At 41.0% G+C, this 27,990-nt stretch overlaps 1 protein-coding gene and 1 long non-coding RNA gene across 5 annotated transcripts; one reads left to right on the top strand and one right to left on the bottom strand.

The window, feature by feature from the left end:
* The first annotated feature begins 4 nt into the window (after nucleotides 1-4).
* LOC121140454 lies at nucleotides 5-16,790 on the top strand. The gene is made up of 3 exons (XR_005877295.1): nucleotides 5-74; nucleotides 1,124-1,177; nucleotides 16,673-16,790. It is a non-coding gene; the product is annotated as an uncharacterized LOC121140454 (long non-coding RNA).
* LOC101825367 (APAF1 interacting protein) lies at nucleotides 9,987-27,988 on the bottom strand. Of its 4 annotated transcripts, none has more exons than XM_005064854.4 (7): nucleotides 27,832-27,988; nucleotides 19,658-19,758; nucleotides 15,664-15,712; nucleotides 14,130-14,247; nucleotides 13,275-13,410; nucleotides 10,695-10,862; nucleotides 9,987-10,163 (listed from the first exon to the last, which is right to left on the bottom strand). In XM_005064854.4, exons 1-7 carry the CDS (start codon nucleotides 27,883-27,885, stop codon nucleotides 10,064-10,066), a joined length of 726 nt encoding a protein of 241 aa, XP_005064911.1. In that variant the 5' UTR covers nucleotides 27,886-27,988; the 3' UTR covers nucleotides 9,987-10,063. The 4 variants fall into 4 exon arrangements, with proteins under 4 accessions (XP_005064911.1, XP_040601867.1, XP_040601868.1 ...); XM_040745933.1 differs by lacking the exons at nucleotides 19,658-19,758; nucleotides 27,832-27,988 and adding exons at nucleotides 15,273-15,311; nucleotides 16,753-16,891; XM_040745934.1 differs by lacking the exons at nucleotides 19,658-19,758; nucleotides 27,832-27,988 and adding an exon at nucleotides 16,753-16,891 and having other exon boundaries at nucleotides 14,130-14,250.
* Nucleotides 27,989-27,990: the final 2 nt, after the last annotated feature.

The following is a 27,990-nucleotide window of genomic DNA, read 5'->3' as shown; positions in this document are numbered from 1 at the left end:
CACCCAATCTCTCTCTCTGTCTGCCACAACTCTAGTATCTCAAAGAGTGCCTGAGACATATTCAATAAACACTAGTGAGTGAACAAGTAGACAAGTGTACCACTGCTGTGCTGAGAAGTCTTACTCTTGTTCCAGCATCCACAATCTACTTCTAGAAGTTACTAGGTAGTTCCAGCTTAGCATCCTACCATTTCTGTGAAGTGGTACTAAGAGTTTAGTAGCATATTGAAGTTTTCAGGGCTGCAACATTTGTTGGACCCTCTTGTGTACTGGATTAGCAAGTTGGGGTATGGGCTTCCTTCCTGAGGAATAGCAGTTTGATTTCTTCCAGTGATATAGATCTGAGATCTTTTTGATGGGGAGGAAGGTCCCAAAGAAGCAAGCTGTGTGACATGCTTGCTAAGCAGACATCAAAGGAGGATACTAGGCACATCTGAAACAACTGGTTGCTCATTTGAGGTGACAATATCACCCCATTCATTTGGGCAAATGTGTCCATGTATTCACTAAAGAGAGGAAATGTAATTTCAGGTCAAGTTTAGACACTGGAGAGTAATGAGCTCATAGCCATGCAGTCTGATCTTAACAAGGCTTCCAGATCTGTCTCCTTGTTGCCTTTTCTTGCTGCTCCTGCAAGTTCTTTATATTCTCATAAAACCTGGCTGTGAATGTCAAAGTTAGAGGCTGTCCTTAGTTCCTAGGGGTACGGTCCATTGAGGATTTGTGTGGCTTGAAATAATCAAAGGCAGGATTATCAGAGAGAGAGAGAGAGAGAGAGAGAGAGAGAGAGAGAGAGAGAGAGAGAGGTTTAGAGACTGGATAGCATCTCCTGGTTGATTCATCCTGTCCTTCTAATTGCTGCATACCTGTTCTGTAGTGTGCCCTGTGGTGGGTATTAGCACAATTCCAAGATGGTCAACGTGCTGTGTCCATGGATGTTATCTGTTCTCTATGTTTCTATAGCAGGCTGGTTTGGTGTTAATTTTCTTCAGAGAGAACATAGTACAGCTTCAGTTCACTTTTGGTTTGCATGCTTAAACCAAATTGGCCTGACCATAAACAAAGCCAGGTTTGGTGTGACAGTGACAAATGATGTGGAATCATGGTATATCTGCTTTTTCAGGTTGCTTGTGACCTCTGGACTAGCTCACAAGTGACACCATGTATCCACTTCTGGGTGAGTACCTGAATGAACCCACCTGGTGGGTCTGATAAAACTCAGCTCTTAACAATGAGTATTTTAGATGCATGGGCACTTGGTATATTAGGATACACCAGAGAAACAGATAACAGTAGATAAGAATCTTAATGTATGCAGGTGGTACTTATGATGGTTCTACTTAATGACAGACTTTATGTTGGTATAAAAGTGGATATGCATTTAGTAGCAATCATACTTCAATTTTGATCTTTTCTTAGACTATCGGTAAGTTGTATGATGCCTTCTTGTGATGCAAGGCAGTGGCACTGAACCACAGCTTTCAGAAACCTGCATAATCATGAGGATAAAAATAATGAATACTAAATTATATGGTATATTGCATTTGATAAGCTGTATAAGATATTCTTTACTTTATTAAAGGCATTTTGTTAGTTGATTTTGCCCAGCTCTAAGGCTATGAAAGTATTTTCAACACAGATAGTTTAGGCTAGGCTACTATATGATATTCAGCAAATTAGGGGTATTGAATGAATTTTCAAAATGAAATGTTTTTGTTTGTTTATGATGGATTTATCAAGCATAGTCTCATTACAAGTTAAGGTGCATCTCTATACACATATATACACACAAGGAAAGAGAGGGAGGGGAAGGAAAGAGAGATGAGATAGAGAAACGGAGGTAGTGGGAGAGAGGGAGTTTTAGTGAATTGGTCCATACCACTGCAGAGTTTGGAACCCACAATTTGCAGGCTTCAGGACAGCTGGAGACTGGAAAGCTGATGCTTCAATCTGTGGTCCAAAGGCAGCGTGGAAGCAGAGGTCCTTCTTCCTCAAGGGATTTTGGTCTTTTTCTTTAAGTTTCTTGTCTTATGTCACAGAGGGGGAATTTTCTTTACTCAGTCATTTGATTTAAATAATCAGATATATACTTTTAGAGTAACATCTAGACGGATGCTTGACCAAACATCTGACCACCAATGTTCCCTTCTGCCAGGGTCCAACACTAGAGTTTTCAAAAGACAAGTAATTATCCAGTGTAAACAGTGTGGTCTTGATTAGAAGCCTTATGATTGCCACAATGTTCCCATTATAAACTCTCAAACATCACAGGGCCTTCCAGTCATTCATTTCTAATATCAGGGAACTATTACAGAACTTTCTTGCTCTGAGTCCTACTGGAAGTTAATTGACTACTAAGACACCTAATATGTGGACCAGGTCAGGGTCCCTATATGTGAAATATAGTTATTCAGAAAAATGTAATTGTAATATTTGCAAAAAATTGGGCGAACCTGGAAATCAAGTGAAATATTCCAGACTCAGACAAATGCTGTCTATTTCCCTCATACAAGTAATATAGACTTAAGGGGAAGAGGGAGGAAGGCCTAATGGGGATGGATGGTAAGAGAATTCACGTGACATAAAAGCAGAAGAGAGGATCATTTGAGGTAGGAGGAGAGAACCAGCAGGAGGTGGGCTGATAGAGAGCAGGAGAGGAGGAGGGGGAGAAAGGAGGAACCAACCAAACAACACACATGGAGCTGCCACAAGGAAACCCATCTTTGCATAGTAAAAGACTAAAAGGCTCTACTTTCACCAGATTTTAAGATGTGGCCACATCTGTAGACTTCTTGGAGTCTTCATTCTGGGGCAGGTGTCTCTGCATACCCCAGGAAGTTAACAGAGGATCGCGAAACCGTGGAATCAGCTTTTCTTCTTGGCCATAAAGAATGGATTCATACAGACTTTTTTCTCCAAAAGTTTTTCATATATTTCTAATTTTGTCTGGTTAACTGCAAGAAATCATACCCTGATTTCTTCAAAGCAATGTGCCAAACAAAATTGCCTATGAGCAACTTAATGTCCATGTCACAGATCTGTACATAATGCATACAAAAGGCCACTATGACAGGAAGGTGAGGGAGGCTTTTGTTTCACACAATTGCCTGGCATTTGGTTTGCCACATGACCAAGCATGGCATTAGTCAATGTTCCATAATAGTTAATTAGCCATTAAATGATTCTCTCACAGTAGTTGTGAGAATATTGGTAACCATGAAAAGTGACGTGCTCTTATGAAAAAGCCACCTCAAAACAAGTTTGGAGAGGAAGTGAACTTGAACACCACTGCTGCCTTGAGAGACAGTGAAGGCAAATCTAAAGGGATTCGGAATCCAAGTACTGACACAATGTAGTTAAAACTCTATTTTCAGAGCAGAAGACATGACTCAGTCGGTAAAGTGCTTGCCATATAAGCGGGGGACCTGAGTTCAACCCCAAGAACCCACATTTTGTGGTGTGCTTGGAATCCCAGGCTAGAGAGGTGGAGATAGGCGGATCCCTGGAGCGTGCTGGTCAGTCGGCCTAGCATATTCAGTAAGTTCCAGTCCGTCTCAAAATAAGGCCCTTGAATAAGCACAGGGAATTGTCCTCCGGCTCCCACACATACTCACACACACACTTTTAAAATAGTGTCCTTTAAATGCCCTCTCTTCTATCAATTACTGCAGTTAGTTGTATGCCAGCATTCACTAATCACACAATAGAATCAATCAGCTCATTTCAATAAGCATTAATCAATGCCATACACCAGCAATCAGTATGTCTCCTAGAAATATCCCAAAGAACTCCTTCCCTCTTCCTAAATTTCATGGCCTGTTTTGATTTTCTACTTTGCCTCCTTTTCCCTAGAAATCAGAATTAAATTCCCACTTTGAGTTGTTGATTGCCCTCCAGCACCAGGAATAGCATGCCTTGCTGCGTTGGAGATAGCGTTTGGAAGCATATTGTTTTGCTTCAGGTGGTTTGATGAGAATGCCACTTAGCATATGTAGTGACTCTGGCTCATCACACAAAAGGCATGATTTTTTTTAACAAAATAAATGCTTTAGCTGCTAACCTTTAAAGAGTCAATGCTACTCACTTACTTAAGAAGCAAATCACTGCCAATATTTCTGATATGAAATAAGATGATTTACTTTAAAACAAACCTATAATACATAGCTCATCACTCACAACCTTCTTAATGCTATCATCCCAGAGACTAAAGCCCCTACTGCTTTTCCTTGTTCCCAATTTCCTCCTCCCGTTTATATTTAATAAGCAAAATTATATTTGTTGCCATATTACATTTCCCCCTTTTCTCTTCTTTTAAAAAACTTTTTAGACACACATTTCTTTCTTAAATTCTTTGGCTGTTCTGCATGAACTTTTATTTCTTGTTACTTTGTTCTCAGTAAATGTAATCATTTTTAATACTGTTACAATGACCTTGAGCAGAATCACTTCACTTTCTTCTACTTTTTGACTGGCATTTTCCAAGGGCCTTTGCCCACTTATTTCAGCTGATCTTCTACAATACTCAGCACATCTCCAGTACTTGGGAATTGATGTGTGCTATGGAAACCCATTGTTAGTGGCCAGGCAGTCCCTCTACTCCATCTCCTATCTCATGGGTGTCCTGCATAATCTCTGGCTTCAGGTGCAAGCATAGGACCCAGGCCTGCAGGTTATAACACTCCTTTCTTTAGCTATGGAGATTGTTCCAGATATTAGGTTTTTGACTCAGAGTTACCAGGCTCCCTCCTCCCTTCCAGAGATAGAAAATTTTACTGTGGCCAAAGATAATTGAGCCAACATACAAAGAGAAGCATAGAAAGAAGAATCAAGATTTGGAAACAGAGGTTTTGGGCTGTGTGTGTGTGTGTGTGTGTGTGTATGTGTGTATGTGTGTGTGAACTGTAGAGGGAAAGCCAGGTGTGATGACACACACCTTTAATCCCAGCACTCGGGAGGCAGAGGCAGGCAGATCTCTGAGAGTTTGAGGTCAGCCTGGTCACAATAGTGAGATCCTGCTTAAAAAAGAAACAAATAAAACCCATAAGGGAGATACTGAGATAGTTGCTCATTCAATAGCATCCCGGAGTTCTAACGTTGTCATATTAATCATCTTTATGCATACTATTAAAATACGTATGCACTTTTACTGAAATGTCACAAAGAGTATGCCTGATGTTTACATAAGTAATGAGGAGAGGTAAATTAACCTGAGTATATCTCTATGTGTATGCTATCTTTAATAATTTTAAAAATCACTAATAAAGTGCCTGTGCATTGGTTGAGATTTGTTTACTCAGGTTAAGCAAATGCCAGGAAATTCAGAAGCTTAAAACAAATTCCCAGACCAATAGCTTACAAGTTTCAAGTGAGTTAACTCGTCTAGTCTTTTGTAACATGAGGATTTATGCAAAAACAATTTTTTTTGGTTTTTCGAGACAGGGTTTCTCTGTATTGTTTTGGAGGCTGTCTTGGAACTCGCTCTGGAGACCAGGCTGGCCTGGAACTCACAGAGATCTGCCTGCCTCTGCCTCCTGAGTGCTGGGATTAAAGGCGTGCGCCACCAACGCCCAGTTTAACAAAATATTTTTAAGTTGTCAACAATGGATGGACTCGGGGTATGGGAACAAATAAGACCCAGCCCCAAGTCACAGAAGTTTGTGTTCATTGGAAGATAGTGGTGCCACCTAAATCACATGATTCTGTCTTTGTTGTTGTTAAGTTGGAATTTAAAAAATTAATTAATGTCTTTCACATATTGAGTTCAGTCTCCCCTCCCTCCTCTCCTCCCACTTCCTCCCCCTTCTTCCCCTCTGCTCCCCCAATCCATTCCTCTTCAGTAGTAGTCACTCAGACAGGGATAGGCCTCCCATGGACTTCAGAAAAGTATTGCATATCAAGCTGCCTTAAGGCCAAGCAACTCCCCCTGCATTCAGAGGGGGCAAGGCAATCCAGCTTGAGGAAACGGTCTCCAGAGCCAGTGAAAGCACCAGGGACAGCCCCTGCTCCCATTGCCAAGAGTCCCACACATAGACCAAGCTATACAACTGTTACACACATGCTAAGGGCCAAGGTCGGTCCCATGGAGGCTCCCTGATTGTTGGTTCAAACTCTGGAACACATGATTTTTAAAAAGATGATCTGAGAAGTCAAAGTGCTGACTAAACTGCATGACTTTTTGCCATCACTATTATAGTTATTATTGTATTTAGAGATTCATGGTGGCTAATGGGAGGACTCATAAAATTAAAGATATCTAACAAAGCTGGGCGTTGGTGGTGCACATCTTTAATCCCAGCACTCGGGAGGCAGATGCAGGCGGATCTCTGTGAGTTTGAGGCCAGCAGCCTGGTCTACAGAGTGAGTTCCAGGATAGCCTCCAAAACAATACAGAGAAACCCTGTCTCCAAAAACAAAAAAAACAAAACAAAAGATATCTAACAAAGATATCAGATAAACTTTATTGGGTCAATAAGATTTTACAACCCTATTCCTCCAAATTTCTTCATTTGACTTGTAATATTTTATTGATTTATTTATGATCTCCCTCCTAATTCTGTCCTAACCAAGGTTTAAGACTTTACAATCTATTCCATTAACCAAATGACCAATTATGTCATCTATAGTGACAATACCTCATTTTGTATACATAAAAGTTAATATGACATGCATTTTTTTCCTAAGCTCAATTATCTCACAGTAAAATTGGGAGCAGGTGAGGTTGACATTTCCTTTGACTCTTCCTTCTTTAATATTGCTGGAGGGCCACGAGTCATCTATTCAATATTGATAGGCATTTGATTCTCGGGGAAGGTGATGTGGATTTACCAAGTTCACAGCAATGTCATTTCCACCCAGGTTTGGGCAGGGACATTAAGTGCTGAGGATGTCTACTGCTATTCTCTTGCCTGTTGTTCACTCATGTGGGTATTTTTTTGCCAGTTGCATTAGACAGAGGGCCATCATTTGACATTAGCTTTGACTTACATATCGATTTTCTTGTTCTAGAGTACTTTAATTGATACTGTTTTTAGAAAATAACTCAAGCACAAATGAGCAAAAATTATATACATATACAATCAGTTTTACATTCAAAGCTTGAGGAGAAGTGAGTATGAACAGGAAAGTTTATGCATGAAGAAAGAGAAGGGTGACAAGTTAGCTAATGAGTATCAAGAGTAGTAGTGAATCACTTAGCATTTATGCAAAGGGACTGTATACCAGGACAGTATCCCCTCTGCTGCATGCATATAGAAGGCAGTGGATAGAATTAACCCTGAAACCATGAGTATTTGTGAAAGGAATGGGGAAATTTGTGAATGATTTAAAAACACATTAAGTTGGCAATTGATGGTGATGGCTTGATAAACATCTTCAAGGAAGCATACAAGACCATCTCTAAACAATCCATGCCTATAACCATAGTACTTGTGAGGCTAAAGCAGAAGAAATATGACTTTTGAAACTAGCCTGGGATACACAGAAAGATCCCACTTATGAAAGAAAGAAAGGGAGGAAGGGAGGGAGGGAGGGAGGAAGAATGAAAGAAAGAAAGAAAGAAAAAGTAAGGAAGAAAGCCAAAGAAAAGAGGGAAGGAAGGATGAGGAGATGGCTCAGTCAGTACAGTGCTTGTCACACAAACATGAGGGCTTGCATTTGATCCCCAGAACCCATGTAAAGCCATTGCACATGCTTCTAATCTCAGCACTGTGGTGAAAGAGACAGAGACAGATCTTACTGGCCAATTCAGTGAGCTCTAGGCCAATGAGATGTCTAGTATCAAAAAAATCAAGATGGATGGTTCCTAAGGGACAATGTCTAAGACTGGCCATAATGCTCATATACACCCGCTCACTCATGTACACCAGCATAAACACCCACAGACTCAGACACACACAGAAAAAAAAAGAAGGGAAGAGTTGGGGAGAAGAAAGGAAGAGAATTTATTTTGAAATGATAGGACCTTTATTGCAAAATAAATATGAAGTAGTATGAGTATGAATAAATATGAAATAGGTAGTCATTAAAAAGTATATGTAAAAAATAGAGGAAAGACACCACTACAGTTACATTAAATAGGTTAAAATCAGTCATACAGTTGAATAATAAATGAAAACCCAATGCACCTTTAATAAACAGTTCTTGAAGTAGTTAGTTTTGGGAAATGTTAGGTCCATAGGGCCAGCAAAGTTCATCAAATCTTGAGTTTACCAATTTAGTATTCATTAATGAAGGCTGGACCCAATGATCCAATCACTTACTTCTCCGAGGCTCATGTTTGAGCAGCTACCTGCATTAGGGGCCAAGTCCTGAAGACAGGAACTCCTTTGGGGACTCCTCATACTTAGCCATAACAAAAAGGAAATCAAATTTCTTTCTTTTATTGTTTCATTTTAAAGAAGTTCGGTGAGAAAACTTTAATCACATTTGAAGTGATACAAATAACCTATCAATCAGCCTACCTTGACCAGAGCTGCTGATGAGACCCTGGCCGTTTTCTTTCTTAAAAGGGAAATATTTGACCAAATTGAACATAAGGCAAGACATTTCTTAAGATTCAAAACAGTTCATTGGGATTAAAGAACTCTAAAATAATTTGAGAAACACATGACAATCTTTTGACTAAAATACTTATCTTTTATTCAGTTGGAAGGCAAATGCACGCACTACACTTCATTTAATAAAAGGTTTGCTTTATGGCTCTCGTCAGCTTAATCTTTCACTTGTAACCAACCTTTGTCATCCTATTTGAAGAAGTCATAGAAGAACAAGAGTTCAAGGACATGAAGAATGTCAGCGAGAAGAATGCCTATTGCTTCTCAAATCACTGAACACTGACATGCCAAACACTGGGAACCAGCCCTCCTGTACCTTCATTCAGTTCAAAAACAGGTCCTATTATTTCAAAGAAAAATGCTAACGTGATGAAGATCCACCAGTTCTCCAATCCCCAGACCAGATTTACTGGAGATGTGCTACTGCACTGCAGTGTTCATGGTTTATCTGAATGTCAATGGCCTTGAGGAAAGCTAGTCTAGGGTTTCCTGGGAAGGAGGCTATTATTTGAAGTGCAAATCATGTATCTGATAGGTAATGTTCTAAGATGTTTATATACATTGTTTTGTTGAAATTCCATGTATTTATTTCCTAAGCATTAATTTCACCTAAAAAGAGAAGAATTTCTATCTTGAAAGATTATGAACCCAAACTCTTCATAAACTAGTCTTGTATTAATTGGGACTGACAGAAAGGAAGGCAATTAATTGAACACCTACTATGGATCAAGCACTATGTTTTTCATGTATGTTATCTCATCCTTAGTCTCACTTTAAAAATAAGATAAGTGAAATTAGGCAGAAGCAAGCTATGCTCCCCAGAGGTGAAATCTCCACCAAGAATTTAGATAATAGCTGGGCAATGGTGGTTTATGCCTTTAGTCCAGCACTGGGGAGGCAGAGGTGGGTGGACCTCTGAGTTTGAGGCTGCCCTGGTTACACCGGGAAACCCTGTCTTAAAAAATAAAACAAAAATCGATGAGATCAGTGAGTTTTGAGAAAAGTCGTTAAGGGATGCTGCAGTGAACCATCTGAGACTACAGAACTGAAGAGAGATCAGTACTGAGACTAGCTTAATCTAGTCTCAGAGTGGTGGGGGCTGACACTAGTCAGAATACTTTATGTATCAAATTTAAAAAGTGCTCATTCCTCCATTCCACAGTTATGTGGAAGATACTCAGTGAATTTTAACAGTGCTTTAAATATGAAAAAGAATTCTCTATGAGTGTCTACAAAAGGAATTAACGCAAAGGCAAATATTTTGCTGTTACATGCTTTAAAATAAGCAAATACTAAGTAAAAAAGGTTTTATTCCACCTCTGTGCCACCTAAAACTGTACAATTATGAGCACATATTTAGTGTGGGGGAGATTAAGTGTGACCATTGGTAGTATTCAGTGACAAATCAGTGGTATCAAGAAAATTTCCAACTCATTTAAAAGCCGTCAAGTTTTATTTAAGGCATAATTAAGTTTGTTTCATCCTTGAAGATAGTTAGGTATCCACTTGGTTCATACAATTCCATTTTCTCCAATCGGAAGCTGTGCTGGATCCATTCCCATCTTCTTCATGGAGACTGCGATGTCAAACAGGTAGTCATAACACTCACACCTGCAGAAAAGGAGGCACAAGGACCGAACGCATGTCAGCAAGAAGCTCTCCGGTTCTCACCACCATGTCTCCGAACACTAGATTTGCTTTGTTGCTATATTTGCTACAGAGTGCATACCAAACGTTTCCTACTTTGACTCCAACGATTTTCAAACATGCAAAGGAATCACACTGAATTGCTCAACTACATCACTTACTTCCCGGGAGATATACTACTCACATGAAGTTACATTTTTTACTATGTGCCATTTTTTTAAAGTAAAATTTATATTATTTAAGATCTGTGACTCTCTTCCTCTGTAGCAAACTTCACAGAGTCCTCCTGAATCAGAGCTGACCTAATCAATACGTCCTGATGACCCAACAGGGTAAAAATTAGGTCTCTACAAATAACAATGACAGATTACCTAAGTTGAAACCAGCTGACCAACAAACACGTGGCAAACTCTAATTTTAAACCCTAAAATGTGTTGAGTTCCCTTTCACATTCTGAGTGTGATTTGTAGCAAGTATTCTCAAATTCAGTCTTACATGGTTTTTGCTTTCTCCCACGTCTCTCCCCACACGTACACCCCGTGACGCCTGACGAGCACTGCACAGGAGTCTGGGTATGCATTCATCGCCTGAGCCATTCGTTCCTTGAGGTCCTTCTCTTCAGGAGTGTTCTCAATAATGGGTACCACTAACGTGTCATCATATCTACAAACAGAACAGGATACTCTATTTGTAATTTTTCCTGTTGGTAACTAGTCAGATACTCTTTATATCTAAACAGCACTCCAACTTCAAAACAAGATTTTGCAACTCATTTTGTATATCTTGTATAAACATCTACACAAAAAGATACCATTGGAATTTGGCAGGCAGCCCTGATTTTAATGGCAGAAATCTGTATAATATAACAGAACCTAACAAAGAAATCAAGACCATACAGCATTTCCTTGAAGCAAAGATAATCAGAACATTTTAAACATGAGATGAAACACTGAACTATGTATTGCATAGTGGGAATATTCCCCAATATAAAAATCATTTAGTTCATCTTGGCAGAATACCAAAATCAATGTAGGTGTGGTTTGTGGCACCAGGATACAAAGAATCATTTAGCAACAATTACCAAGGTTATGATAAAAATCTGCTGCATTAGAACTTTGGTTTCCACTTTTTTTTCTCAGTAAATTCATGAGATAAAGTTGGAATGTAATAATATTCAAGCAAGTGACTTCTCTATAAGTAAAACTAGGTCCATTCTTATTTATTTATTTATTTATTTGTCTGTCTGTCTATCTATCTATCATTTATCTATTTTTATTCATTTTATATACCAACCACAGTTCTCCCTCCCCTCTTTTCCCACCCACGCCTATCCACTCCTCAGAAAGAGTAAGGCCTCCCATGGGGAGTCAACAAAGCTCGGCAAGACCTCCCTCCCCCACATCAAAGCTGAGCAAGGAATCCCACCATATGCAATGGGCTTCAAAAAGCCAGATCATGCACTAGGTCCATTCTTGATGTCACTTGTAGCCAATGACAACTCAGACAAGTGTTCCATTATACATGGTTTCCTCTCACACTGCTCTTCACCAAAGCAGTGAATAAACTTAGCAACAAAAATGCTCAGTGTTATCAAAAATAACCTTTCAGGCAGGCACAGACTAAGCATCTGTCATGTGCCTAATAGTTTGGGCAACCATTATTGTAGTAGTATAGACTTGCCCATGACTCCACTGTACTTGAGACAGAAGTAATTATATAATACCATAGTGAAAAGGAGTGAATTACTGTTCTCACATCTTTCCTGAAACTAGCCAGAAGAATGACAGACATATTTTCCTATAACATTCACCACACAGTCAGAAATATTTGCAGGAGCAAAATAATTTCAAAGTACAGTGAGACCAGAAAACAAATCCAAACAAATCCCTCATTTCCCACACAGGATACTGATTCTCACAAGTTAAACAAAACCTGAAACAGAGCCATGGAAGTCCTTTGCACACTAGCATCCTCTGACTGACTGCCAGTATCCTTTGGACTCTAGCATCCTCTGACTGACTGCCAGTATCCTTTGGACTCTAGCATCCTCTGATTGACTGTCAGTATACTATGAACTCTAGCAGAGGTATGTGGCTTCCAGAATGCACAGCAGCTACAGTAATACATGCTCACCTCACCTGGAAATGAGGGGCACTTAACACTGGCTTTATTTTGCTTAGCTCTGCTGCTGAGGACTGAACCCAGGGCCTTTCGAGTGCTTAGCACATACTGCTTTAACTTTCATCTTTTCTACATAATTTTCATAGCACTGAGGATGGCTTTAGGCACACAATAAATAGACAAGGAAATCAAATGTGATGAATTTTCAGCACCCTGGTTGAAACACGTCCAGACTGTTCCCTGCAGTCAGTGAGACACTACTCTGGTGTCTTTAGTAACAGGGAGCACTTCCCTCTAAAGGGGATGGAAAACCAGGCCCCAGAAATTAGGAAAGGTGAAGGTTCAGAAGAATGCTACCAACTAAATGCAAGGCTCAGCTTATACCTGGACACTGGGAACCTGTTTCTTCAGCTATTCGAGTATACATTTGTGAATAAAGGCTACATGTTTTGCAGACTGGCTAGATTTAGTTAGGTCATTGTTTTATACTTTTAAGTCACCCACATCACAAATTCTGAAATATAGTCATTTATCTAATAAAATGAATAGGAAGTTTTTATAATCAGCATATTCTAGAAACACATTAAATCAACAAACTCCATTGGTAGTCGTCCCAGTTCAAGCCTCCTCAAAACAAAGTGGAGGTGAGGAAATCTTTTTTTTTCAGTGCTGAAAAGGGCTGCCCTCACTCATCTTGATAGAAATTCCAGTCAAGGCTTCTGTTCATGTTAATGGAGCAAACATTCCATTATTCATGTCACTAATAATTCACCATGGCAGGGGAACAGAGGAGGAGTCTGTGTAGCTGAGAACGCATCTCAAAGCATATTGTTAAGAGGGTTATTACTGAATACAGATCCCACTGCATCTCATTTTATGTATAAAAAGATCATGGCCCAACTTACCAAAGAGAAGCAAGAATGCATGCCAAATAATTTAATAATAAAATTATACCTGTAATACCCTCCTGAGGTACATTTCTTTATTCCTTTGATCATCTCTTGATGTGTAATTTTAAACTCCTGTCCTGGGAACAGAAGGGTGGCCATGACAGCAGCCTTAGAGTGGGTATGAATCACAGCGCCTGCTCCTGTAGGATGAAGAGTCAGCTGCTCAGTGAAGAGAACTTAAGACTTTAAGAGAAAATCAACACCCATGCTTATGTACTTTATGTATGTATATGTTTCATTATGGATGTAACTTTACTGCCATAGGAAAAACTGGTGGTGGGTAAGATGGTGTCCTAGTTGGTTTTTGTGGCTGTGATAAAAATGATGACCACAGGCAACCTGGGAAAGGAAAGGGTTTATGTGGCTTACATATCCTGGATCACAGTCTACCACTGAGGGAAGTCAGGGCAGGAACTCAAGGCAGGAACCTGGAGGTTGGAACTGAAGCAGAGGCTATGGAGGAATGCTCTTGAGTGCCTGTCTCTCATGGATGGCTTAGTCCACTTACTAATACAATCTAGGACCCCCCACTGTGGCACCATGCACAGTGGGCTGCACCCTCCCACACCAGTCACTAATCAAGGAAATGTCCCCACAGACCTGCCTACAGGCCAGTCTGGTGGAGGCAACTCCTCGGCTGAAGTTCCTCTTTGCAGGAGACACAGCTAGGTCCAGCTGATGGGAACTAACTAACTAATGGGAAGAGCATAACAACAGACCTTCTTCAGAGGCTGATGAGAGGATGGAATGAGGGGGAACAAAATTGTTGTACACGTTTATACTCGAGCGCTGTTAAGTAACGTCATAATGACTATTATTTAGTGAGGCCAAGGCTGCAAGTGTTCTTTAGACCAATTACCTCTCATGGTGTAAGCATTCATGAAAAGAGGAGTACACTGGCTCTTTTTGAGCTTCTTAGATGCTGGAGGCCCACTTATGTCCTGTTCATTGATGTCACAAACAAACATATCTTCTGGCTACTTACAGACAGAGAAAAAGAAAAGAAGGTCTTAAAAAATACAATTAAAATGCCTCTACTTGGTGTACTTACACAGTATGTGCTTATGCAAACATGTTTAACATTCAAATTAAACATTCATGTTTGAGTCCCCAAAATTTTAGTACTGAGAAATTTTTTTAAAAGTTTTACTCTGTGACTACATTGATGGCTCATTGGTTAAGAGGACTGACAGTTCTTCCAAAGGACCTGGATTTGGTACCCAGCACCCACATGGTGGCTCTCAACCATCTAATTCTAGGGGCCATGACACCCTCTTCTGGCCTCCATGGGAACTGCATGCACATGGTACACAGTCATACATGTAGAAACACTGATACACACAAACTAATAAAATTAAAAATAAAGTCTTATACTATCAAAAACTTCTTGAGAGTTAAAAGGTTACTTTCTTTTAGAATTTGAAGGATAAAATCAGATGTAGAAATAATTATATAAGCAATGATATTGCTGTCAGTTCATGGACTTAGAAACTATATTTCTGGCAAAACATATAAAGAAATCAACATGCCCAGATGGGTGTTACAACATAGTAATGATGTTGTTCTTCAAGTTTTCAGGTGTGTTGAGCTAGCTTTTTCTTAGTGATGCCTGCATAGTTCTGATTTGCAACTTCCAAAAACCAGGCCCTACCACAGACTACAGTATAAACTTTCATTAAGAGAGCCACTTTTCTTTTTTCTTGCCATTAATCTAAGTTTTAGATTTGAGGTGTCATTCTAGAATTGATATAGAATGCCACTTCTCCAAGTTTTGAAACAAAATTCCCCCACTTTAAATCAGAACAGCTTTGCAATTGAGAATATGGATCGGTTTGTGTGACCTGAAGCTGTCAGTAGGGCCAGCTAGTCTGATAAAGGTGGGATGAGGTTGTGCTATTCACTGCTGCCTGCTGTGTTTTCTGAATGAGAGTTTGAAGATTACTTATGTTTTAAAATTAGGTTTATGTGTGCCTGCATGTATGTATATACACCAAGTGCATACCTGATAATCTCAGAGGTCAGAAGAGGGGCTTCAGATGCCCTGCAAATGGAGTTATAGGCAGCTGTGAGCCACTGGGCGGGTGAGAACTGAGAACCAAACCCAGATCCCCTGCAAAAGCAGTGAGTACTCAGAGTGAGCCTTCTCTCCAGCCCCATGGGGGTTTAAAACCCATGCTGGATACGTGGAAGATACTCGCCACCTTAAAAACCATTTCATAATTACTCAACAAATATTTAATAGTTACTTAGCAAATGTTTGTTGATTAGTTATTTAAATTATTACATCAGAACCACCCTTTAAAACTAACATAACCTTTTAGAAGCCATTCCACTTCATGGAACGGCAGTCAAGGACAGGGGACAGAGGGCTTATGAAGGGTCCTTTAGCATACCTGAATCCGTTCCTTTTGCACGCCTGAGGGAGCAATGTAGATTTCATTGCTGGTAACACAAAATATAGACATTGGTTTTTGTTTAGCTAAATTTCTGGTTTTGAACAGATAAGTGTATCCTTGCAGTGTAACCATTAATGTCCTTTATACACCAAACCCGACCGGCTGCTTGGTTGAGCGAAGGCGTCAGAGTGCACAGAATGAGTTCTGAGCTACTTTGAAACACTAGAAAACTCGTGGTAGTTGCTTTTGTCTTTCCTGATTACACACACACACACACACACACACACACACATTTCTTTTCATGGGGTTAAAAAAAAATAGTGGTAGCCAGACTACCATCTAGAGAAAAGGTCAATTTGGACATGTTAATTCTTTAGCACTTTTGGAACGAATGAACAGAATTGCAGTACCCTATGTAAAATACAGTCAGCGATAAAATCAGGCAAAAAATATATATCACTGAGAACATTTTTGCATTGTAAACAATGAGGTTCTAATTTATTGCATGAAGTCATGAAGCACAGAGCCCTCTGGTGGGCAGTTTGCTAAGTTACAGCATGAACACTGGGTAACTGTAGAATTTCCTCTATGACAAGCACACAAATCTTGGAAATTATTTGGCAATAAAGCAATCATAAAAGAAATGAAATTAGGATAATGAGCATGGTTGCATATGCCTATAGTCATAGCACTTAAGAGGCTGAGCAGAGAAGATCATGAGTTCAAGACCAGCATGGAGAATGCAGTGAGCAAATATCTGAAATAAAATAACACACACACACACACACACACACACACACACACACACACACACACACACACACACACACAGAGACAGACAGACAGACAGAGATACGTTGTTTTGTTATGAGTGTTAGCTGAGACCTATACCCTATACCATTCCTACAAGGCCATCCATGGTGCTGTCAAATTTGACTTGCAACGTAATTTTCAGATCTTCCCCATTCTCTCCACACACAGAATGGTCATTTTTCTCACTCTTCAGTTTCAGTTGCCAGAGCACATTAATGAGTTACAACAAAAAACGGCACCCAGGGACACAGCACCCGGGACTGAAGCTCTTACCACGGAGGCAGAAATGCACAGCAGACAAATATCAAAGGCTTCAAAGTGACAACACAGATGGCCTATATGAGGCTGTCAGAGTGATCACCACAAAATACACAGACTTGGAACTGACAGGTATGTCCGTGATGATTTCTCGGTAAACTCTGCAGGTCCAGATAAACCACTGATAGGTAAGCAGAATCCAGGAAGCAGTGGGCTCACGCATAATTAGGTTTCCCGAAGCCACTTACAGTGCTCAGAATCTGTTGCATGGCAACAGTGTGGAAGCCCTTCCTCCAGAGCAGGAAGTCCCAGAGATCTACTTGGCAGCCTTGTGATCAGAGACGTTCTAGCTGTGCTAAGTCTATTTGTTTTGTTTTTGTAAGTGGGAGTTAATTTACACTTTGATTTACTTTGAGCAATTCAAAGATAAGTACGTTTTTGACATAGCAATACCAACCCAGAAAGAGAAATACGGGAAAAATACAAGAGTGACAGCTTTTGTTTTAGGAGATACCACACAAAAAGACTGAAGGAAAATGCTTGGTTCTATAAGCCACAAATAAAAAGAACTTGGAAGTTCCAGAGAATGAGTTCTGGAGTATATTTCTCTATACTCCCTGCTCTTTCACTCTATGGTAAATAAAACGACAGAAGAACAAGAACAAGAGTTCGTACTACATCAGTGTTCAGGTGTGTCTACTTTTACTTACCCTCTGGTCATTAAGGATCACTGAAATATGTCTCAATAGGTCATCTACAACATGTGCTTTTCAAATAGGATTCTAACAGCATGCAGCAAGCTGAGTGTGGCTGGCACATACAGATGAAAATAAGAAATGGTAAATTTAAACATCATAGACCAAGCCTAAAGGCAATGGCTGCTGAGTGTCAGGGAATGACTTTGATGACTCTATGTGCATCCTCACTTTCAATATCTATTGTGTCCTCGCTGGTGTGTGTGTGTACATATTCTGGTACCATACACTAGTCATGTAAGCTGGAGTGTTATTAGCTAAACCTTGAAATCTGTCAGTGCCTGCCTTAAAACTCTGCCTCTTCCCTCTTGTGGCCTCTAGAGGGAGCTCCTTGCCCATTAAAAATGAGGAAAAACTACATATGATGCAACTTTCCTATAAATTGATTGTAGTGCTATAAAAGTCATTACATATTAGGAGATGTGCCAATAAATGGTTTATGTTGACCACACACAATCAGTATGTGGACTAGTACAGTTCTTCTAGAAAGAGAAGTCCTTTACAATTTCTTTCTTTAAAAAAGTTCTTTTTTGAGTTTTCATTGTATTTTTTTGTTTTTGTATTTTTTTTTCCTCTTCATTTTTTAAATTTATGCTAGAAACAAGTTTGTTTCACATGTCAATCCCAGCTCCCTCTCCCTCCCTTCCTCCCCATCCCTTCCCACCAGGTCCCCCAGTTTGTTTTTGTATTTTTGAGACAAGGTTTCTCTGTGGCTTTGGAGTCTGTCCTGGACTCCAACTCACAGAGATCTTTTAACATATATCCAGAAATGAGTATTTTATCTCAGTTTGGTAAGAGCTCTATTATGTACAAAAATCACTCTCTTCACATGGAAATACATATAAGCTAACACATTTAGAACATGATTTATTATATATCATACACCAGGGAAATTAAATTACAGGCACTCAACTTTTAAAAGTAAAACAGGAACAAGTTATTAATAGTTTTGGGTATATTGTGAACAATGCAACTAGAAAATTTAGGCAAATCAATCTGAATGTCTGCACAAAGCTGAAGCGACACATTAGTAGCTGGGGTGACTGACGGTGAGAGGGGGCAGAGAGGGACGTGCAGACCCATCAGGGACCACTGGATCTGTACTCTGAGAGAATCCTTATATTCACAGCTGTACAAGCTGCTGACTTTGCTACTTCCCACTACTGAATTATTATTTCATGAATTACATTGTAATTTGAAGCAGATGAAATTACAAAATCATCATCTTGTAGGATATGTAATACAATTCCTTTTGTTTAAAATGTTCTGATTTTACTCAATCCATTTACTATCATGAAATGTAGACTCCTTGGGATCTATCTATCTACACATACGTATGTGCACATACATATATACACATATACACATCAATATACATGTATACATATACACATACATATCATGTACATATATACTCAACATATAAATGTCTTAATTACCTAATTTTGCTAAAGAGGAATGGTGACCTGGAAAGCAGAAATAAAGCACCATCACTCGGTTTAACATTCCGCCTCAAGACAGTAATACTCATACATTTCGGGAGGAAAACATTAATCCTTCTTCAGAAGCCTCGGGAGAATGAGGCATCACCTTGAGCATCATTGCCAGTGCTGTGCTTACCCCTCATCTGCTCAAAGACAAGACATTCCCAGAATCCAATGAGCAACAGAAAACACATCCTTTTTTCTGACGTAAATCCAGTGCCTCAAAGGAGTAAATATCAGCAGGTGCTACGTCCATTAATATCATAGCTCTGCTTAGAATAGCACACGGCCTGTTTCTGAACTCAGTAAACGTGGATTCTTGAATTTTTAATGATTAATAATTTGTATTTAAGTGACTTCAAAATATGTCTGACCTTTTGAAATAAATCTTCGACTGTCTAGATACATGAACATACTTGCTGGACTCTTATCCACCTTCAGTATTCCAAAGAGAGAGAACCAAATTATCCACTTAGCAACTGGGATCCAAAAGCCTTCAGTGTTCATTGTGACTGTTGCTTCTGCTCCTTGGTTCCGCTGGGTTATGTAGTTATCCACCGATCATGTAGAAAGTAAATGGCTTCAGTCTCATAGTACACTGCCCATCAGCTGGGTTTGAACACACCACCTGTGGCTGGCTGAAATGGACAACCCCAGAGCTGAAATCAACCAGAAACTTACCCATGCCTCAAGCTAATTCCTCCTCCAGTGCCGGTGACCCAGCCCAGATGGTAAAACTGTTTGCAAAGTTCTGGGATCAGGAATCTGGGATGTTCCTTGTCCTTAAACAGAAGATAATAGTTTTTTTAAACAGACTCTTTTTAAATTGTGTATTCCAGCTGGCATTTCTATCAAGGAACAAGTTAAGGACATACAAGGAAACCTACCTAAGAAAAGAGGCAGTTAAGGAAACAAACACAGTCTGTTCCTAATAATTAGAAATTGGATTTACTTAATTATTTGGCAACCAGGGATTGGTCAGTGGGGCCTGTAGTCTATGGAACAGGCTGTAAGAACAAGGCAGAGAAATGCCAGGGGTCTATGACAGTGTCAGCAGAAAGACTCTGGAACCCAGTGTTAAAAGGAACATACTTCTGTCTACACAGCAAAATTATTCACACAAAACACCACTAGAACACCACACATTAGACATTGCAGTTGTTACTTGCCCAACAGAGTTTGTGTTGGTTCAGTTTCATTTTTATCTTAAAAATGTTGTTTTCAAAGTGATTTTAATATCTTCCCTTATTACAATTATAATAAACACTCACTATGAAAACTAAAATCTGGACTACTGACCTCAGCCCTGGGTAAAGGGGTAAAATCATTCTTGAGGGCAGAGGGAAATCATTTCAACAGACTGGATCCTCAAGTAGTTGAAAATCACGCCTCCCCAAATTTGCTTCTGATTCTCGTTCTTCCCCTCTGTCTCCATGCCTCTCTCTCCATATATAGACACAGATACAGATAGATATAGTTTTAGGTATTATGGATGACTGTTGATGAAGCAGCCTTCAAAACATAAAACTGAGAGCATGGGAGAAAGCCAGACATTTTGTAAAGCCCGGAGCAACACGCGTCTAAGAGTTAGCAGGACTCACAAACTACATTATACATTATATCTAATTCATTGTTTATATGGTGCGGACTGCACTGGCTGGCCTTTATGTCAGCTTGACACGGGCTACAGTCATTTTGGAAGATAGAACCTCAACTGAGAAAATGCCCCAACCAGACTGGTCTGTGGGCAAGACTGTGTGTGGCGCATTTTCTTATTGATAATTGATGTGGGCCCAGCTCGGCGGGGGCGGGGCTGCCCCTGGGCTGGTGGTTCTGGGTTGCATAAACTATGAGGAAGCGGCACTCCTGCAGTTTCTGCTTTAGCTCCGGCCTCCAGGTTCCTGCCTGGCTCTCCTGCCCTGACTTCTCTGGATGATGGACAACAAGCTGTAAGCTGAGATAAACCCTCTCCTCCTTGTGCTGCTTGTTTTCAGTGTTCATCATAGCAACAGAAACCTTAAGTGAGGCACCGAGCCTCTCTTTTACTCAATCATTAGACGAGAACACTTTGAGGAACAAAATGACATAAAGTGAGGATAAGACACACAGCACAGAGCTGAAGAGATGGCTCAGCAGCTAAGCGCTTGCTCTTGCAGAGCAGAGTTCAGTTCTCAGCACCCCATCAAGTGGTTTACACTACCTCTATCTTCAGCTACAGTGGGTACTGAAGCTTCTGGTCTTGTCAGGCACCTTCATGTACACGTACACACACACACACACACACAGGCACACACACAAACAGGCGAGCACACTTTAACAAAAACTGGAGCGAGAGGGATGGTTCAGAGGTTAGGGCCTATTCCCTCTTGCAGAGGGCTGGAGTTCAGTTCCTAGCATCCATGTCAGATGGCAGCTCACAATCACTTGTTACTCCAGGTCCAGAGGATCCAATGCCCTCTGCTGGAGCCTTTGGGCACCTGCACTCATGTGCACATATCGCATAGAGCTACACACATACACACATATTTAAACATAACATTTAAAACACTCAGTACAAAACTGTGTGGCACAATACTCACTCCCATTTTAAAGAGTTAAAGTTCTTGAACACTAATTACTTAAGTTAATAGTAAAATGGATTTCTTAACTTTCTCAAGGAAACTAGCCAAAAATTTCTATGCCCCATATAATTTGCCATTTCCTTTTTGGGGGGAATATAAATGATATTTTAATTACACATTAAATACAGCTAATGGGAAGACTCCTGCAGTGTTCCAATCATTAAGATCAAATGTGCGCAACAAATTGCAAACATTACAGAAAATGGTCTATTATTATAGATCCCCCTTCCCTTTTATCTTTCCCCAGTATTGAAGTATTAGAACAATTAGCCAGCTTCCTGCTACAATGTAACAATGACAGGGCACATGGTAACTGCATCTCCTTCAGTCATTCAGATCAGCACGATACAATCACAGGGAAGTAATGGAGCCCTGGCAAAGACACATTTGCTGAAGGGGCAGTCACTTAACCTGTGCCGACCAAAAGTGTGAAAACGGAAATGCTGTCTTGGGAACTAGCAAGAAGGGAAGGCTTAGCTGCTGTCCATTGCTCCCCTGGATGCCAAAAGTACCTGTCAGCCGTCTTCAGAGCTGGCTTTCAGTGAGCATAATAATGTATTTACAGATGAGCAGCTCTGTAGCAGATGCAGACTCGGTGACATTCAGAATATATTATAGACATTAAAGTGTGGAAAGCTTTCATTCCACTTTGAAGAAGTTTCAGCCTTGACTATCACAGAAATACCTCCTTACGCCTCCATTCACTTCCTTTCCTTGCTTTTCTTTCACCTTAAAACACCAGCATGTACCTGGACCCAGCATGTCCTGGGAGACTCTGACACAAACATAAACTGTCAGGTGAGGGGTGACATTGGATGGTAAAGCACATGTTTATTAGTATAAGCAAGGGCCCAGATGGGACCCAGGGATGCTTTCTGGCTGTTGGTTTCCTTATATGGATCAGTGATTCCTAGACTTCTGAATTTCAACACCAGTTTTCTTCCTTTCTGCATGAGTTGGGGTTGGGCACGCGTGTGGAGGTCAGAGCAGCACTCGTGGAGTCAGGTCTCTCCTCCTGCCTCTGTGTGGGTTCTGGAGAATGAACTGGGGTCAAGGGGCTTATGAAGCAATTGCTTTACCCATTGACTCAGCTCACAGGCCCATGGGCAGTTTTATCAATCTTAGGGAATGACACATGGTTGCCAAGTAATGACACTAATTATATTTAACTCTCCACTATCACTGAAAGAGAGTAAGGAGAGTAACGTCAGAGTAAAGGGTAATCTTTTAACTTGAATACAATTAATTTGGGGGAATTCATATTTTCATTGTTCTCACTTTGTAATTGCTATAAAAATTCTCCCCAGGACTGACACTTAGAGGTAGAAGGCACACTTTTCCTGTTTGGTCTCCTTGCTTGCATTTTCTTCTCCAGTTCATTCCTCATCATACCATGAGCACTAAACTAACGCAATACTTGATCATTGAGCGTGGTCCCTCAAATCAACAAAAGCTCAAATACTACTTCCTTGATCTGTTATGTCCCTTTATGTCCTAATTTACTTTTTAAGTATTTTTTCACTATTGTTTCATATAAAACCCTCAGTTCTAGCCAAACTCCTTATAGGATCAATTGCAAGATGGTTCTTAGGGATCACTGTATCTGCATGGTCACACTGCCTGCCTGCCTGCCTTCAGGGTGTCAGGGTTGGCCCACGTGCTAACAGACCACAGCAAAAGTGGCTACTGTGCCACTACTCAGATGAGGCCATATGACGTGAGGTTTCAGTGTTGGATCTTGGGAATATCTCTCTCTGGGATCACTGGTTCTTTGCTGTGTCAGCCCATGCAGAAGGCCACCACAGCCTTGGATGACCAGATCCTCCTTGTGCAAGCCACCCTTAATGTGACCACTGTTTGGGCAAACAGCCTGATTGTTGCCTCACGAGACTCTGACCTAGAACTCTGCTCAGCTGCTCCTAGATTCCTAATTGTGATCATCCATGGGACACAATCAATGCTGTTTTCATCTGTTACATTTTTGGGGTGGTATACTGTATAGCGATAGTAACTAAGTTGTGGCTTCCTTCCAGGCAAGAATACAGTTTTCTTTATACTGTTGCTGCTCATGCTGGATCTTCAGTTGTTTTAATTCTCAAACCCTGCTGGTTAGCTTTTTCTCAAGGAAGATGTGTCCCCCTCCCTCCTTGCTTCCTGGCATTTATTATATATACTTTACTCCTTCACTCAAGAAACCCTGAGTGCTAAACACATGATGGGCCCTGAAGAAAGAAGTAAAAGATAAGATCCCCTCTGAGGAGCTTAACCTACTAACAAACTTCAGTTACGGGTTGATAATGTATAATACAAAATGGGTGGGGCATAATGGGAATAGAAGCTATAGACAGGGAGGGAAAGAGTTAGGAAGGGGGCCCGAGCTCATGAAGGGTGGTGAGATGTGCTGTGCAGGCGGATGGGGGAGAACGCAGGAGATGTTACTGCTACAAATTAGGCTCTGAGGATGAAGGTGGGGAGGCAGGGAATATCTGACTCTTCAGAACGTGTGTGTGTGGGGGGGCATGCCAGCTGTGTGGTCAGAGGACAACTTGCAGTAATTGGTTCTGTCTTACGATGTGTGCCCTGGGGACGAACCCAGGTTGTCAGGCTTGGCAGAGAGCACTTTTTCCCACTGAGCTGGCCCCCTAAGTAACAAATACTTTGAAGAACTGGATTTGGAAGCCAGACCAAAGTGGGTTTCACTCACGTCATTTAGAACTAAATGAAATTTGCAGGCATAAAATCCTAAAGACTCTTTCAGTAATGTTATGGCAGGGAGCCCTAGGTAAGGAGATAGACTGAATAAGTCAATATAAACAATTTCCTATAATATGTAGTAGTAATTGCTTTTCAGACACTGTAACAAACTACCTGGGGGTAATTATTATAAGAAAAGGTTTGTTCTGGCTCAGTTTTATAGGTTCCAGTCCATGACTAGCCGGGTCTATTACTTCTAGGCCTTTGGAGGGGTGCAGGATATTCATGGTAAAGCACACAGTGTCACAAATGACTCACCGAATGGCCAGGAAACAAAAGAGAAAGAAAATACGCATGGTGTACCATACCCTTTGGGGTCACATGCCCAATGACATAGGATCTCTCGCTAGGCTCCATCTTGTACAGGTGCTTCTACCTCCAAATGGTGCAAACCTAGGGAATAAGTCTTTACCATATAGGCATTTGGGGATATTCAACATGCATATGATAGCATATGCTAAGGGGCAGACAGAGTTAGAGGACAAGAAGTGACTGAAGGCACAGGAGAGCTATGGCCTAATAGATAGGTTCTCTTGTGTGGGGGAAGAGAAACGGAGATTAGGAGAAGAGAGAGGCAATTGCCTTCGAACAGGGAAGAATGAGGATGCAGGTAAATATATGACACTGCCAGCAATAGGAATTGCCAACATTTATCGGGTGCTTGTTCTGTGACAATACAGACTACTTTATCCTTACACCGACCCTATTATACTAAAAGATGAGCTTGTCTAAGACTACCAGATACTAACGGCAGAGCCAAGATTTGAATCCCAGCAATATGGATATAGATATGGATATACCCACTCCTTTACTTTTAAATTATACTGTAGATGGAAAAGGAAGAAGTTGAAGTTGAAAAGCTTTTATCTAACAGCTTTTCCCGTCATTGTGATTTCAGGGCAACAGGCTTGGGGCATGAGATGAAGAGAGATGGTAAGGTTTTGGAATAACCACCTAAAACAGCATGAAAGGTAGCTCCCCAGAGGAACAGAACACAGGGCTGGACACTATAATGTGTATAGATTCACCGATTCATAGAGCTGACCTGTCCTTGAGCAACTTGGGGAAGAGAAATTCAAGAAAAGGCACTCGTTGCCACAGTGTTAAGGATACTCAGATGAGGGCACATAGGGGCAAAAATAGGCATGAGAAAGGAAAGTGTGTGTGATGAACAGAGAGGGACTGGTCAGGGCAGATCTGGGCAGGAGTTGGGGGAACTGAGTGAAGGTGGGCAGAAGGCTGAGGCCAAGGAAAGCAGGAGGCAGGGATTCAGACGGCCTTTGACTGTGCTATCAGTACAGAACCAGGGTCACCGCCCACATGAAGCTGCCTCCACCCCCACCTCATAGCTGCCAGCAGACACCCTACAGTGACTCCATCATGGCCATAGGGAAGTGACAAGCACTCTGCTGGGACTATGAAGTTATAAAGGGCCAAATGATTTCCCTGCCCTCAGTCTAGGGAATCAGAGGCAAACTTACTGCAAACACCTACTACTCACACGCATCTTCTGTTTTTCAGAACCCCATAAGAGAAGGAATGCCTGCTGTGTCTCTTGGGACTGGCCTCTATTCTAACTCTGCTGTGCTATTTGTTATTAATAACTTTTCTGATAATTTCTGACACAACAGAATGACCTGAGTCAGATCCAATTAGATTGCACCTTACAGTCTCTACATATGACATCATGATAGGTAAGGCAAAATAAAAAAAATAAAAGTGATGCTTTCCTGGGTTTTCTCGCCAAGCTTAGCTTTCTAAGGAGTAAGAAACATGTTCTTGGTAAGCTATACCTACTACAGTGCTGTCCTCAATAAACACTGCATGAACTAAGATCACATTTCTTACATTAAAAAAAGCCTTGTATCAAAGGGTTCAAACTTGTACCTTGTGGTTTGTGCTGTCGTGTTTTATGCCCTGCTGGTGAAGACATAAACACACAACTAAGTCTTAAAAGACGTATAAATTAACCAAGAAAAAAGTAGTTACGTGTCTGTGCTGGCTAGTTTGATGTCAACTTGACGCAAGCTACAGTCATCTGAGAGAAGGGAACCTCCAGTGAGAAAATGCCTTCACAAGATAAGACTGTAGGTAAGACTGTGTAGGTAAGTCTTAGGGCATTTTCTTAGCCATTGATGGGGGAAGGCTCAGGCCATTGTGGGTGGAGTCATCCTTTAACTGATGGTCCTGGGTTCTAAAAGAAAGCAGGCTGAGTAAGCAATGAGGAGCAAGCCAATAAGCAGACCCCTCTGTGGCCTCTGCATCAGCTCCTGCCTCCGGTTCCTGCCCTTTTAAGAGTTCCTGTCGTAACACTTCCTGAAAAGGGTTTAAGCCAAATAAACCCTTTTCTCCCCAAGTTGCTTTGGTTATGGTGTTTCACCACAGGGACAGTGACCCTAACTAGGACATGGACCAAATCAGGCCCACAAGTAGTTTACTTGATCTGTACAATGCTTAGAACCCAAGCCAACACTTTTAAATCAAGAGATTTCACACAAAATGTGACTTTCTAGTTTCCCTCTAAAAAGGCAGAATGTAACAGTGAGTCCACACCCCCACACAGCAAGAAAAAGCTAGAGACATGTGACAGGATCTCCAGTCAAGGTCATTCTAAAATGCTAGGTATTCATAAAGTTTTTTCATAAGTCACTATCTGAAACTAATTTCCTCTTTTGCTTATGAAAAATACCTTCAACTTCTTATTCGTGTGTGGCTAATTTTTGTCTTGGTAAATTCATTGACACTTGGATCCCAGTTTATCTTACCAACCTGCCTAACTTCAAGGTTTTCTTTTCTTTATTTTTTTTTGTTTTGTTTTGTTTTGTTTTTTCAAGACAGGGTTTCTCTGTATCTTTGGAGCCTGTCCTGGAACTGACTGTGTAGACCAGGCTGGCCTTGAACTCACAGAGATCCGCCTGCTTCTGCATCCAGAATGCTGTGATTAAAGGGGGGCACCACTACCGACCAGCCAAGGTTTTCTTTATGAATCTGGGAAAAGCCACTTATCCAAAGACAATAATGGTTCACAAATACTATGCACTAAAAATTTCCTGTGTTTTATTTTTAATTGAGACCTTAGGCCTGAAGATGGGCCAGTAAAAGGAGACAATTTCGTGCACTTCCCCTTTGTCTTCTGCAGAAGTTTAGTTTTCTTGTTCACTATTTTCTTAGCATGTAGAAGGCATTTCACCAGACTGTAGTGTGTTTAACTGGAAGAAAAAACCATGCACCCCGAGGGCCCATTTGCCTTAAATTAGAAGAATCACTTCCAGGATCTCCCACCTCATAATGTCAAGAAAGGCAGGCAATACAACTGCTCAAAAAAAAGGTGCTGTCTTCCAGGCACAGGGACAGTCCAGGTTGAGCAGTTCCACTACGGGTAAGGAGAGACCTCGGACTGGCGTGGACTGTGCTGGGGATCAGGCATCTAGAACATCCAATCGAAGCCCTACCCTGAGTGGCGTAGACCGCTGTCCTTACCTGCACGCTGCATGGCCGCGAGCAACAGTCTCCTTGAGCGTGACAGCCAGACATGGTTCCGACCTGTGCTCGGTTATCCGCCGCGCGCTCTCGGCAGGCCTAAGCGCCCCGCAAGAACGCTGTGACGCGGTGCAGCGGGTAGCCTGGGGGCGGAGCAAC

This window comes from Mesocricetus auratus, unplaced genomic scaffold (genome assembly GCF_017639785.1).
Source record: "Mesocricetus auratus isolate SY011 unplaced genomic scaffold, BCM_Maur_2.0 Super-Scaffold_100004, whole genome shotgun sequence".
NCBI lineage: Eukaryota > Metazoa > Chordata > Mammalia > Rodentia > Cricetidae > Mesocricetus > Mesocricetus auratus.
Note: the sequence above shows the minus strand (reverse complement) of the source record. Positions and strands in the feature narration are given on the sequence as shown.